This window comes from Entelurus aequoreus, linkage group LG08 (assembly GCF_033978785.1).
Source record: "Entelurus aequoreus isolate RoL-2023_Sb linkage group LG08, RoL_Eaeq_v1.1, whole genome shotgun sequence".
Taxonomy (NCBI): Eukaryota; Metazoa; Chordata; class Actinopteri; order Syngnathiformes; family Syngnathidae; genus Entelurus; species Entelurus aequoreus.
The window spans coordinates 50349368-50364895 of record NC_084738.1 but is presented as its reverse complement, the minus strand read 5'-3'; the positions used below and the strand labels follow the sequence as shown (position 1 = coordinate 50364895).

At 37.2% G+C, this 15528-nt stretch overlaps 1 protein-coding gene across 7 annotated transcripts in view; it reads right to left on the bottom strand.

The window, feature by feature from the left end:
- atat1 (alpha tubulin acetyltransferase 1) overlaps positions 1–15528 on the bottom strand; it is a 68267-nt gene that overhangs the window by 17009 nt on the left and 35730 nt on the right. For 3 of the 7 annotated variants that reach the window (XR_009827079.1, XM_062056729.1, XM_062056731.1), the window contains exons 8-10: positions 14002–14047; positions 8278–8352; positions 5829–6036 (exon numbers count right to left, since the gene is read on the bottom strand). Coding sequence is in view for 6 of the 7 variants with exons in the window: in XM_062056729.1 (XP_061912713.1) it covers positions 5829–6036; positions 8278–8352; positions 14002–14047 (329 nt within the window). In the remaining variant the exon portion in view is untranslated. The remainder of the gene's footprint in view (positions 1–5828; positions 6037–8277; positions 8353–14001; positions 14048–15528) is intronic. The other 4 variants (XM_062056730.1, XM_062056727.1, XM_062056732.1 and 1 more) reach the window with 2 other exon arrangements.

The following is a 15528-nucleotide window of genomic DNA, read 5'->3' as shown; positions in this document are numbered from 1 at the left end:
TTGAAGTATGCTTTGGTTCGTTGTCCTGCTGGAAGACCCATAACCTCTGACGGAGACCCAGCTTTCTGATACTGGGCCCTATATTAGTCCTCAGTTTTCATGATGCCATGAACACAGTCAAGGCATCTGGTGCCAGAAGCAGCAAAGCAACCCCAAAACATCAGTGAACCTCCACCATGTTTGACTGTAGGGATGGTGTTCTTTTCTTTGAAGGCCTAATTTTGTTTTCTGTGAACAGTGTGATAATGTGTTTCACCAAAAAGCTCCACTTTAGTCTCATCTGTCCACAGAATGTTCTCCCAGAAGGATTTTGGCTTCCTCAGTTAAGTTTTTGCAAACTCCAGTCTTGCTTTTTTATGTTTCTGTGTCCTCCTGGGTCTCTTACCATACCGTCCCTTTTCATTGAGATGGCGATGGATAGTGCGAGCTGACACTGTTGTACCCTGTGTCTGCAGGTCAGCTTGAATTTGTTTGGAAGTGGATCGAGGTTCTTTATCCAAAATTCTAACAATCCTTCGTTGCAGTCTTTCATCAATTGTTCTCTTCCGTCAACGTCCAGGAAGGTTAGCTACAGTGCCATGGGATTTATACTCCTTGATGACATTGCGCACAGTAAACACAGGAACATTTAGATCTCTGGAGATGGACTTGTAGCCTTGAGATTGTCCATGCTTTCCCACAATTTTAGTTCTCAAATCTTCTGAGAGTTATTTGCTCTTCTTTCTCTTCTACATGGTCAGTGTGGTACACACAACACAAAGGTTGAGTCAACTTTTCTCCATTTTAACTGGCTGCAAGTGTGATTTCTATATTGCCAGCACCTGTTACTTGCTACAGGTTAGTTTAACTACAAATTAAAGGAGCATTACATGCTTAGAATACAACTATTTCTTACAATTTTGAAAAGGTGCCTATAATTTTGTCCAGTCCATTTTTGGAGTTCTGTGTAAAATAATAACAGATTTGGTTTTTTTTTGGTGTTTTTTTGTGTTGATGCAATGCAAACAAAAGAAATAAACATGTGAATACCAAAGCATTTGCAATTTCAACAATTTTTTGAACGAAGTGGTGCATTATCTGACAGAAATGCAGGGGTGTCAATATTTTTGGCCATGACTGTACATTGTGCACACAGAGTTCTTAAGGGTGTTAAGTTTGACCATGTAATAGTGTCAATGACTGTCTCTCCAATGGAACCCTTCTGCTAGTACACCTGAGTAAGTACTCTATACTTTGTACCCTTTGTCTTTCATTCCTGAGTACGCAAATCTGACAAATTAACCGTCAACAACAAATCGATTATTGTTGTTGCGTACTTACGAGAAATAATAATCCAAATATTTAGCCACTGCTGGTTCTTCGGTTTCCTACTTTACAGTGCTACAGGTTGCTCCTCAGTCACCATTATATTAAGTTTCTACCCACGTCTCCTTTATTTAGTCAAGATGGCGATTATTAAAGGTATTAAATCTCCATCAGTACACACTCACCACTTAGGCCATTGTAAGTGCAACATCCGGATACTGACCACTGCATTTGACGTACTTTTACTTTTAGATACGCAAAAAGCTTTTTGTAAGTGCAGAATCTTGCAAATTGAGTCACAGCCATTGACAAACAACAATTCACATTCACACTTGTTTTTCTATTTACAGCTGCAACTGAGAGTCCCCATTTACAGTAACCTAACACACCTGTTTTGGGGAGTAATCAGAGAAAACCAATGCAAGCATAACATGTTAACTCACATAAATGTTCCAAGAGATATTGGAACCTGGAACTCCTGACCGTGAGGCAGACATGCTATGTTGTAAATATTCATGATAAAATAATCTACTGTTATGTGACTGTATTGTAATGTTAGGGAGTATTAAGAGTCCCTGATATAAACATCATCAAATACAATAGTTTTACTTACTTTTAAACCCTCATGTGTATTTTGGATACTTAATGACTAAATGCCCTTCTGACAGACAAGAAGGATCTATTTAAAAATGTGTTTGTTTTTTTGTTAGGGAGATAAATTTACTTTACTGAAATAATGTCTGGATGTATCAGTATATCGATACGGTAGTTTGCTCTTGCAGTGATGACCTCCTATTTTTTCCATAAGGCATCTATTTGAGGAGCAATTTGTTGAAAGTGGATGACACACCAGTTGATCAATGTGTGCATTGAAAATATGCTATCAAATACATTGTTACTGTATACACTTCATCTAGTTTAGACCATACAAAGGGAAGAAAAAAAATAGCTCATGTTACATGGCAATTGTATAAAAGTGTCAATAATGGATTCCCACTGAGTGATTATAGGTATAAATGTGAGTTTGTTATGGTTGTTTGTCAATAGCCTGGTGTCAAACTCATTTTCAATGATGATCAAGTGATTATTAAGCGTACCACTAGCTGGAGCCCACGTAATACAGTTTGAGAACAATGGATTTAAGTATTTATTTTATTTTAACAAAAGAGATAATCAATGTTTAAAAGATATGCAATTGCATGGAGTAAGAAAAAATAAAGTAATTTATTGACCCATATTATTTCCAGGCTTTCGCGGGCCATATAATATGATCCAGATCTGGCCACTGCGCCTTGTGTTTGACACCTGTGATCGTTTACTGTGAGGGTGTACAGTTCCCTGCCACTTGCCTATAGTTAGCTATAAAAGGCTCCATTTTACCCGCACCCTGTAAAAATGGATGGATGGAATTCTTAGACTGCCAGTAACCAGAATATATCTCCTGCATATCTGCCCTCAAGCACCACTTATTTAAACGTATGCTGCACCTGGATTGGTGAGTATACAAGCATGCAGCCTAACAAATCTAACTTGCCAAGTTTCAAACTGGTCCCCTTGTGGGTTAAAAATAAATGGACCAAACACTAAAATTGTTTTAGATGTGACACCAAGAAGCAATGCAAGCTTGCACAACGCCTTGTAAAAAATATTCACTCACCCTGCACATTTCAGCCTTTTAATGCTTTACGTTATTTGCCTTGGATTTGAAATTTTAAGAATTAAGCTCCTTTCATGTCAAAGTGAAAACAGATTTTTACCATTTAAATTACATAGGTAAGTTAAGTAGAAGACTGCATAAGTCAGGGGTGTCCAAACCTTTTTTTTCCAATGGCTGCACGCTAAAAGGTCAATGTATGTAGGGAGCCATTTGATATTTTTTAATTTAAAAAAAAGTTTTTTTTACATATTTAAAGACAGCACTTTGTGTCAGCTTTGTATTATATGTTTGTATGTATTATATCATATATGACGAGGTATATTATTATCAATTATTAGTTAAAACATTTCAGCTTTTTCTTTTACAATCAGATTTTTTTTTGCTCTTTTTTCTCATATTTTTACTGTGGTTTTTTCGTTTTTTTCCCCTATAAGAATATGATCATAATGATAATAATAATAATTATAATAAAAATACCATTGTTTAGCAGTATAACCTATTGTGTCAAATATTCTGCCTGTATGTAAATATTAATGTTTAGTTACACATTTAATAGTGTTAATATTGTTGTAATTTTTCAAATTAACTAAGTCATAAGTTAGTATTTTTATTTTTTAATTAACTAACTAAACCCTGTTTATATTTCTACTTAATTTTATTTTTATTTCGAAAGCTTCTAATATTTCAGACATAAAACATTGGAACCCCTGCATTTCTGTCAGATAATTCACCACTTATCCCAGAAAATTGTTTAAATTACAAATGCTTTGGTATCCTCATGTTTATTTATTTTGTTTGCATTGGAACAACACACACAAAAAAAACAAAAAAACACCAAATCTTATATTATTTTACACAGAACTCCAAAAATGGACTGACACAATGATTGGCACCTTTTCAAAATTGTAATTGTATTGTAGTTGTATTTTAAGCATGTGATGCTCCATTAATTTTTAATTAAACTCACCTGTAGCAAGTAACAGGTTCTGGCAATATAGAAATCACACTTGCAGCCAGTTAAAATGGAGAAAAGTTGACTCAACCTTTGTGTTGTGTGTACCACACTGAGCATGGAGAAAAGAAAGAAGAGCAAATAACTCTCAGAAGATTTGAGAACCAAGATTGTGGAAAAGCATGGACAATCTCAAGGCTACAAGTCCATCTCCAGAGATCTAAATGTTCCTGTGTTTACTGTGCGCAATGTCACCAAGAAGTTTAAAGCCCATGGCACTGTAGCTAACCTCCCTGTACGAGGACGGAAGAGAACAATTTATGAAAGACTGCAACAAAGAATTGTTAGAATTGTGGGTAAAGAACCTCGATCCAACGACCCAAAGCATACTTCAAAAAGCACACAAAAATGGCTTTAGACAAAGTGCTGGAGAGTTCTGAAGTGGCCATCAATGAGTCCAGATCTAAATCCTATCGAACATCTGTGGAGAGATCTAAACACAGCAGTTGGGAGAAGGCACCCTTCAAATCTGAGAGACCTGAAGCAGTTTGTAAAAGTAGCAAGGTGTAAGAAACTCATTGATGGTTACAGGAAGTGATTGATTTCAGTTATTTTTTTCCAAAGGGTGTGCTACCAAATATTAAGTTGAGGGTGCCAATAATTTTTTCCAGTCTATTTTTGGAGTTCTGTGTAAAATAACAGATTTGGCTTTTTTTTGTTGTTGTTTTTTTTGTTCCAATACAAACAAAATAAATAAACATGTGAATACCAAAGCATTTGTAATTTCAACACATTTGTGGGAGAAGTGGTGCATTATCCAACAGAAATGCAGGGATGCGAATATTTTTGGCCATGGCTGTATATGATAGCCAATTTTGATATGTTTTTTACAAAAAAAAAGCTAAAAACAGATATTATTTAAAGACAACACATTGCGTTATAAATGACTAAATATATTATTAATTATTGGTTTTAGAATTTCAGATTTCTTCCTCTTTTTTTCTTACATTTTCACTGTTATTTTTTTTCCCAACAATATGCTACGGATCATTAAAACTTGGTCTGTGGGCCGCAAATGGCCCCTGGGTCACACTTTGGACACCCCTGACATAAGTATTCACACCCTGAGTCTGCATGGATGTGTCTAAATTAGGATGGCACATCTGGACTAGGGATGGGTATCTTTCACATTTAAACTGTTACCAGTAACACTTTTCTGAACTTTTGTGTGCGTTCATGTATTTGAGGCAGCGTGGCTCAGTTGGTACGGCCGTGCCAGCAACTTCAGCGTTCCAGGTTGGTTTAAATATAGTTTAAAGATGTAGAGGTTTCACTATGTAAAGCGCTTTTGAGTCACCATATAAATATAATTCACTTCACTTAATATATTTATTTAGTTAATAAATTGTTCAATAAAAAAATCTCCTTAATTTCCTCTGAGAAGCATCCCCATATAATGTTGCCAGCACCACATTTTAGGGCGCGTGATGAGGTATATCATAGGTGAAAAAGTAAATACAAAATGTATCAAAGTGGCCCCACATCCTTCAAACTTCTTTTGAAGCACTCATTGGAAAGCTTTGACCCATCTGTTATAAACTATTATATAATAATTTCATATTTATACATTTTTTTTTTTTTTACATTTGACATTTTAATTATTGCAGAATTACCTGTTAAAAGTTTGCAGGTTTCTTACGTTTTATTTCAAAATCATTACTTCCAAGGGGGTTTATGTTTTGTATTTTGTTCCTTTAGTCTAACGAATTAGAGTACATTTTAATATTTGCTTTTACATCTATTAAAGGCCTGTTTCAAACTATTTTATAATTGTAAAAAAGAAAAAACACATTAGAATACCACTTATTTGCTAAAAACAATTGTCACAGATGACCTATTCAGTAATTTGTTTACCTGGTGCTTCTTGCTCTGCAGCGTTCGATGAGAGGAAAGTGCGGGCTCTGGTTCCTCTCTATCCCAAGGACAGGCACGCCGAGGGCTTGAGGTGGCACCCTGGTGGGGGACGATCCCACACTGTGGGAGTACTGGGAGAATACCGACCGCTGGGGAGAGTGAGGAGGAGCAAACGGCCATGGAGGAGTCCTCTGCTCCTGACGTACCACTGTTGATGAATTGTATTACATTAAGAGTTGACTATATTATTCAAATAATCACATTACTAACCTAGTATGAGTTAAAGGAGCCATATGTAATAATTCCACATCAAGTCATCATTAAATGGCCCTGATAAATAAATCATGTTCTTTTCCAATACCTCTATAACTGATAACAGTAGTTCAGCCGGGATATGCTCATTTCAAAATTAGATTTACGACCTTGTTATTGTTTTCATTTCCATGTCCCGCCCTCCACCGTTTGACCAATTAGAAAGTCTGAGTGTGTCACATCCAGGTTGCCAGTTACGCACCGCCCTCTTTGTGTGCCTACTGCCACTGGTAAAGTTACTAAACATGTCAGACCTTAGTAAATCTAAAAGGCGTCGTTACGATTCTCAACTTATTCATGACAAATCCAGGAACAAAACGAGGATTTGTATCGGGGATGCCTTTGAAAGATGGAGACGATTGAAGGCGGAGAAGAAACTTGCTAATTTCCTCCTTGACAGGTAAGTCAGGCATTTACGTTTTCTTATTACTTTATTAAATGGAAATGGACATTTTGTACGTAAACTATATTGTCCAATACAGTCTATGATCTTGTCTGAATTGGGGTTAAATCACCAAAAATGATTCCCGGGCGCGGCACCGCTGCTGCCCACTGCTCTCCTCACCTCCCAGGGGGTGAACAAGGGGATGGGTCAAATGCAGAGGACAAATTTCACCACACCCAGTGTGTGTGTGACAATCATTGGTACTCTAACTTTAACAAAGCTAGTATGTTCGTGCAACAAATGCTTAGTGTGATGGTGCTAGAGTAATGCTTAGCATGCTAGCCCGGTCAATGACACATCGACATACAGGCTAACGAGAGAAATATATGCCGTTAAGCCTGTATGTCGATGTGTATTCGAACTGACAGGGCAAAATAAATTTTCAACAAATAAAACCTATGTGGATACGGGTAAAGTCAGTGCCTATTTCGTTCTCAATATGCTGATACGCTGAGGAAATGGATTCCAACATTAGCACGGCTGTCATCATGGCAATGTGAAATGTAAGGAGACAGCCAAATCACATGATAAAATAATTACTCATTTGTGTAGCCTAAAGGCTTGGTAAAATGTCTGCTCTTTAGTTCTGGGTGTACATTAGGCTGCTAAACACGCTCTACTTATTTACACCAGTATAACCATTGCTAGTGTTGGTTGTAGTTTGTTTTAGTCTTTGTTTTCTTTTAGTACTGACAATAACCATATGATTGCCATTTGTTGTGATATTGTACGCAAGCATGACGTATTTTTCCTGAAAATACCCTAATTTCTGTGTAAAATGTGTTAGAGATTTGTTATTGACAAAACGCTTGTCTATTTAGCTATTATGGTCCCAGCACCTCAACTCCTAAGAGGCAGTGGAAGTTTAAAGTTCCTTGGAGTAGCCCAGTCGATCGAGCTGGATTTGGCTGCGTATCTGGCAACCTCAGTCAGGGAGAGGGGGAGGGGACTACAGAATTTTGATTGTGATTGCAGTCTCATTTCTGGCCACATTATTACATATGGCTTCTTTAAGAGTCAAACAGCAATTGAGGAAGGCGAGAATAAATAATTCAAAGCTCAATTGTAATGATTTAATCCAAACTGAAAAATTTGCTGTTAGCTTCGGCTTTCTAGGAAAGGTTTTTACCAAGTATGACACGCAACAGTCCATTCGCATGCCTATCAATTCATGGAATTAAGTGTCTAAACAAAGAATCCTATGCGCTGGTGAATCAGTACCACTGTAAAAGGGAAAGCAAAATGAAGGTGAGAAACACTGTTTAATTCAATAAAGTACTCATAGCAAAGTATGAACTATGATGTCTGTGTCGTGGCTTTCCCCTCCCTCCTCTCAACACCGTCTTTGCTAACATGAGTCTTCAACAAAGGTGAACGTTAAATGTTAATTTGTCATTTATATGTACAGTACTTTGCAAAGTTGTATGCATGTAAAACTATCATTATTCTTTATAAAATGTATTTAGTGTTAACATTTTGGGTGTCTGGAAAAGATTGATTAGATTTACGTTATTTCTTATGGGAAGAATTGCTTCGGTTTACGCACAATTTGTTTTTGTTGGACCATTTGGGACGGGTTACTAACGAAAACCAAGGTGCCACTGTTTTGCAATATATTTCCTTATGCCAAGTCCACAGCTAAAACTGAACCTAGTAGCGAAAACTTGTCAAGTAATAACTACTAAATATTACCTTCTCTCTCCATTATAGAGTAAGGTTTGATCTCGCTGTCTGGCTTTCTTAGGGAAACCTTTCTCAACTGGACCACTGTGAATGAGAATACATTGAAACACTTAATAATTCTGAATACAGCCTGAAAGTGTGAGTCCTACAAAGTGGCTAACATGCTACTTATACTTCTACGCCAGGGGTCACCAACGTGGTGCCCGCGGGCACCAGGTAGCCCGTAAGGACCAGATGAGTAGCCCGCTGGCCTGTTCTAAAAATAGCTCAAATAGCAGCACTTACCAGTGAGCTACCTCTATTTTTTAAATTGTATTTATTTACTAGCAAGCTGGTCTCGCTTTGCTCGACATTTTTAATTCTAAGAGAGACAAAATTCAAATAGAATTTGAAAATCCAAGAAAATATTTGAAAGACTTGGTCTTCACTAACTGACAAAGAAGCAGATAACAGATTTGGTGTCTAGTTCAAAGTGTGACATGATTTATTTAAAAATTTGAGAGGTGACTTTTGTATTTTACATGAGTTATTATTTGTACAAACATGGTGCAAAGTAATTCATGATTCGTTAAAAAATGTTAGTGGCTAGCTAGTTAAAATGGGATATTGTGATACCACAAGACTGTCTTAGAAGTGATCATTTGAAAATGTTCAATTTGAAAAATGTGCACTTAGAGAAAATATAAAAATAAAGTGTTGCATATTGATATTTATCTGTTTCTATATATATTTATTGTGAGAAATCATTAAGATGATCAGTGTTTCCACAAAGATAAATATCATTAATTATTAATAATAACATAGAGTTAAAGGTCAATTGAGCATTGAAGTGTGTATCAAACTGGTAGCCCTTCGCATGAATCAGTACCCAAGAAGTAGCTCTTGCTTTCAAAAAGGTTGGTGACCCCTGTTCTACGCAATGTTGGTCAAAAGGTATCTGGTGGTGAACCAACCATTAAGGGATCACATGATGCAAAATTAACCTTTCTTACCTGTTGGCACCTGTTTTTGTGTATCTGGGATACCTATAACTTCCGAAAATTTGAATTCAAATCATGGATGCGTGATGGAGATATTAATGAAACATTTTTGCCTCGCTTGCACTGGAAAAACTCACAATCTCACCAAGTAACACCTAGTGTGTGTGTTACAATCATTGGTACTTCTCATTTCGAGTCAAAATATCTAAACAAACTTAATACAAGTCACAATCCCCCAATAGTAATTTTCAGTGACACATACGAGCTTGTCTTTAGGCTGTAGATCTTTTGAGGAAAAAAATACTACTTTTGAGCATCACAAGTTTGTTGGAAGACAACACTTCACAATATGAGTAGGTATAACTAATAATAAGTTTTTAATTGCTAATTTCAAGCTCAATTAAAAGGGAAGTGCCCCTTTTTTTTGGAATTTTGCGTATCGTTCAAAATAATTAGAAGATTAGATTTAGACTAGATTTTGATTTATTGGTCCCCGTTGGGGAAATTCCTTTTCACTGCCGTACATTTAAACAATAGACATTACACATCACAAAACAAAAATAACAAAAAGACATCATACATAAGGATGATGTTTGATAAGAAATTATCGAGTTTGAGCCCATTATCGAATCCTTTTATCGAACCGATTCCTTATCGATTCTCTTATCGAATCCATATAGGTTGTTGTATATGAAAAAAAAGACAATATTTGGTTTAACAAAAGCTCACTTTTATTTTATAAGAAGAAAAAAAATATATATATTTTTGACTGTTACCCCTCTAAAAAAAAATAAAAAAAATATTGACTGTTGTAACCCAAAGTATATTAAGTGGGATTTCTTTAGAAAAACAAATATATACAGTAACACAAAAACAACCTGTCTCTGTGATCACTATAGGTGTATAAATAATAATATAGTGTTAAATAAAATCAGTCCCTTGGGCACAAAACTGAAAATACAGCTCTCCAAAAAGTGCACTTCTGCTGCTATTGGAACATACTAACTACACACACTATGACACTAAGAACACCACAGTCATCAATCAACAATTCTTCCCCCCTTACATGAGAGCAAAGCCTGGCAATAATTGCATATTGCCTGTTCTGCCCTCACTATACGTGTTGAGGTTATACAGCTTGGCAGACAGCTAACAAACAATCCAAAGCAGATGAATCCATTTAGGCTCTTTATTGTTGTTGATCTTGCTTTGTCTTTTCCTATCTTTACTTTTGTCTTGCACTGGACTGTTATTTTTATTTTTTTAAACTGAAATACACACAATGACAAATGTATAAGCTATGTGATTAAATTAACATACTGAAATGTAATACACAATATGTAAATATTAGCTTCACACAAATATACAGTACTATCATCAAACAAATACTTCTGAGTGTTGAAACTATTTCGATGGTGGAAATACACGACTGGCAGCCATTTTAAGTCCTCAAAACATCCATTGAAACAGTGCACAAAAATCGTTTTTCAATAAACATCTTAGTATCAAACTTAAACACTTTCCACCTTAATATTGAGTTACATAAACAAGTTAAACAGTTTACTTAAAGACTTATCTTTTCCAAGGCTTGTAAGAGCTAACACAACTTGTCTACTTCTCAATTGTCTCAACTCGGAAGTGCCCAAACTAATGACGCGTGGTATTTTCATATCGCCACAAGGTGTCAGTAAGAGTCTACAATCAAATGGGCATAACATTGCAGGTCCCACAGGGCATTTCCTGTACGTGGGAAGGGATTTGTTCCCAGGGAATCGAATAAAGAACCAACTCTTTTTCTTTACTATAGTGGCCTTGATAACGGGAACCGGTTCTCAAAAAGGGATTCGAGTCCATGGAATCGGTTCTTTTCTTATCGAACAACCGGGAGAACCGATTTTGAACATCATCCCTAATCATACTTGACCAACACATTTACAGGCTTGTCAGACAGGTCGGCCGGGCCTGCTGTTAAGGGCGGCTATAGCTGCAGGGATAACGCTAAGACACGACGAGGGATGTATTTTTTTAATGCAATCTAAACATTAAATAAAGTAAAATAAAAGTCCACTTACAGCAGAGCCAATGTGAGGTCCTCTATTCCGCCCAAAAAACCCAATAAAAATAATCCAAAAACCGGCAAAATTATTGTTAGTATAAGCGTGACGCAGACAAACTATAGCGACGCAATGATCACGAGCTTGCGTGCCAATGTTGAGACAATCGACTGATCAACTGCTTTCTTGTTTCCTTGCTCGTCAAACTTTTTTCAAGATCATAAAATCATACCTCTCACCTAGATAGTAGAAAATGAGGACATATTCTGACATGTTGGTCCACTTTGAGAGCCATTTAGACACGAAAAGACGCTTGGTTCCAAACCCCTCTTCTTCGCAAGGAATACGAGTCATTCTTCATCGTAATGGGAATATATGAACATCCTAGCTGTCAGCATCCTAATGACAGCAGACATTGTACAGTAAGTGATATTTTATAATGTTTGCTGGCTCACATAAATTCTGCAGTGAGTAGAAATCAGTTTTTTTAGTGTAAAAAATAATATCTCCTGGCTTTTGGCAAAGACAGTCGCACTCCCTCCCTTCTCCGTGTCCGCCCTGCTTGCTTCTTTGTTTTGTCTTATCTTAACTTTCTTGTTGCCTCTTTTTGCACTGCTCTCCAAATCTAAACAATGGAATTGATCAACTGGCCTTTAAAGAAAATTGACAAAATCTCGGGTTCAGGTGAACCTGTGTGTCTAGACGAAACGGTTGTTGCTGGGCACATAAACTCTTTGGGGTGCCTGGCGACCCTTTCAGTCGAGGACGCTGACAATATCTACCTATTCGTAATCATGATAACAGGACATCTTCTGATTGTAGTAAGCGTTGTACTGCATCGACAAATTGGAAGATGCTGGCTGCCATTCCAGGTACCCCAAAGTTGCCACAAATGATTGGAGTTTGGAGTACAAGTTTTTTTCTCGGCCCCAGCCTCATAAGAGGGTAGGGGATCAACTGAGGTCGACTTTTTTATTTATTTATTTTTTACTCATCCTTCCCCAGCGTCTACCCTTTTACCACGTTTAACGGGGTGCCGTTAACTGGCTACCCATCACAGTTCCTGTTCTATCTACAATGTTTGTTTGTCTAATCTTGAATGGGTTTGTGGTGAAAATTAAAATTTCGTTGTACTTCTGCAATGACAATAAAGAAGAGCATACCATACCTCAAAAATGCGAACATTGTAATGCGTTTTTGAAATTTATGCGCCGCGTATGCGTAAAATTTGCAAAATACGTAAATATTAAATGTTAATATAAATGTGCTTGTTACTACATTACATATATACTGTACTTACATAATGTATATAAAACCTTAATGGAGGTGTTTGTATGTTTTTTAAAGGGCTTTATAGGCAGAATAAAGCAACTCCCAATGGCTTCATTGTAAGAGGACTGTTGATCACAAATATTCAATATTTAAAATGCAAAAAAAATAAAATAAAACATCCGTCATCATGTCTTTCATAATGATTATGAACGATAGGCAAAATTCCAAAAAAAGTGCAGTTTCCCTTTGAGTTTTTAAAGTTTGAATATAATGTCTTATTTCAAGAAATCTTACCAAGACAATTTTGACTTGAAATTCCATTGGCCGATTTCTTTTCTGCTCATTACAAGCAAAAATAACTTGCACTATTTTGTTTTACTCTTTAAGAGAGGCATTTTTTCAATGTGGAATTTGAGGCGATTGAGACATATTTTGCCACAGTTACTGTATGTCAACGAATATCTCCGTAGAGGTTTACCCAAACAACTTTAGGCGAATTCGCCATTTTTATTTAATTGTAGTCCAAATTTGTAGTCAATAAGTTCCAAATTGTTCTCTATTCTCTTATTTTGATTCGTACATGCACATGCATCCTCCGCTATTGCCATTTGTAATTAAAAGTCGTGTATACTTTTATCTTATATCTGTCAGTAGACTTGATATGGAAGTGCTAAAAACTACAACATGGCTGGCGGGGTGTCGATGCAGTGAAGGAGGGCTTGGCCTGGAGGAGGGCTTTGGCATGTAAATAAGACCACCCACAAAACTGCGCATTTTAGAGACAGTCAAAAAGCAGCTTGAAGATGGTCCGTAAAACAAAATCTGTGTAATATTTTGACCAAAGCACCACCATTACATTTTGTATACCACAAGGAAGTGTTTTAAATGTAAAAAAAAAATCATAATATGACCCTTTTTAAAAAATGATTAAGAGTGCCTGCAATTGTCAAGGTTAGTAAGGCCATTTCCAAGAATGTCTTTTTGAGTTGGAATGGTGTCTACATTGACCAATCCAATTTGTGAGTTATGTATTTTATGTAATTTTTTCTGTTATTTTATTGCTTTTATTTTAGGCACTTTATTTCATAATGACTTATGTATTGTGTTATTTTGTCTCAAGATTACTCTGCTTCAGAAGGGACACAGTTGCAAAGCAACAGGTTCCCTAGGATTGGCTCTGACCAGAGTATGCGCGGCTGAGCGCACGCACAATGTGGTCTTTGCGCACTTATTAGGGTCTCTGTGCGCACAGATTGTGGCACGGTTTTGAGGCAATACAAACAAACCTAAAATATAATGTTAGCAATGCAATGTAAGCTTTTTGTTAAATACAAATTATGGATAAGAAAGGAGGCAAAGAAAAAAAAGATTTAAATGCTATGGGACAAGATGCAGGATAAAGGGATGAGAAAGATAGATAGTCTTACAAAAAGCTGTACATCCCCTGATCCGTCAGAGGAGATGAAGATGAACCTGAGAAAGTTTGACGGGGGAAAAAGAATATGGAACTTCAATAGAAAATAAATCAGGTCTCTTTGGTTGACCACCCTTGTTCACACATAAATCAAATCAATCAAATGGGGGTGTGATGACTTCTTTTTATCGCCCACAATAACATCATACATTTTTTTTAATTTTTCTTTACTGGTATCAAAGCAAAAGTTCACTTTAAAATGGTGGGGTGCAAAATATCTTATGATATACACTATATTGGCAAAAGTATTTGGCCACCCATACAAATGATCAGAATCAGGTGTCGTAATCACTTGGCCCGGCCACAGGTGTATAAAATCAAGCACTTAGGCATGGAGACTGTTTCTACAAACATTTGTGAAAGAATGGGCCGCTCTCAGGAGCTCAGTGATTTCCAGCATGGAACTGTCATAGGATACCACCTGTGCAACGAATCCAGACGTGAAATTTCCTTGCTCCTAAATATTCCGAAGTCAACTGTTGGCTTTATTATAAGAAAAGTGAAGAGTTTGGGAACAACAGCAACTCAGCCATGAGGTGGTAGGCCACGTAAACTGACAGAGAGGGGTCAGTTGATGCTGAAGCGCGTAGTGCAAAGACAGTGAGTTGCTACAGAGCTCCAAACTTCATGTGACCTTCCCATTAGCCCACACAGAGAGCTTCATTGAATGGGTTTCCATGCCATGTGATGTATGCCATCTAAGCCATACATCACCAAATCCAATGCAAAGCATCTGATGCAGTGGTGTAAAGCACGTCGCCACTGGACTCTAGAGCAGTGGAGACGCGTTCTCTGGACTGATGAATCACCCTTTTCAATTTGGCAATCTGATGGACCAGTCTGGGTTTGGAGGTTGCCAGGAGAACGCTACATTTTGGACTGCATTGTGCTGAGTGTGAAATTTGGTGAAGGAGGAATTATGGTGTGGGGTTGTTTTTCGGGAGTTGGGCTTAGCCCCTTAGTTCCCGTGAAAGGAACTTAGAATGCTCCAGGAAATGAAAACATTTTGGACAATTCCATGCTCCCAACCTTGTGGGAACAGTTTGGAGCGGGCCCAACCCTCTTCCAACATGACTGTGCACCAGTGCACAAAGCAAGGTCCACAAAGACATGGATGACTGAGTCTGATGTGGATTAACAGAGTCCTGACCTGAACCCGATAGAACACCTATGGGATGAATTAGAACGGAGACTGAGAGCCATCAGTATGTGACCTCACCAATGCGCTTTTGGAAGAATGGTGGAAAATTCCTATAAACACAGTCCGCAACCTTGTGGACAGCCTTCCCAAAAGAGTTGACGCTGTAATAGCTGCAAAAGGTGGACCGACATCATATTGAACCCTATGGGTTAGGAATGGGATGGCACTTCAAGGTGGCCAAATACTTTTGGCAATATAGTGTATGTGGCCACAAATACTTTGACTGTGATGTTGACTTAAACTTGAACAAACATCACAACTTTAGGGCTTTATCTACTA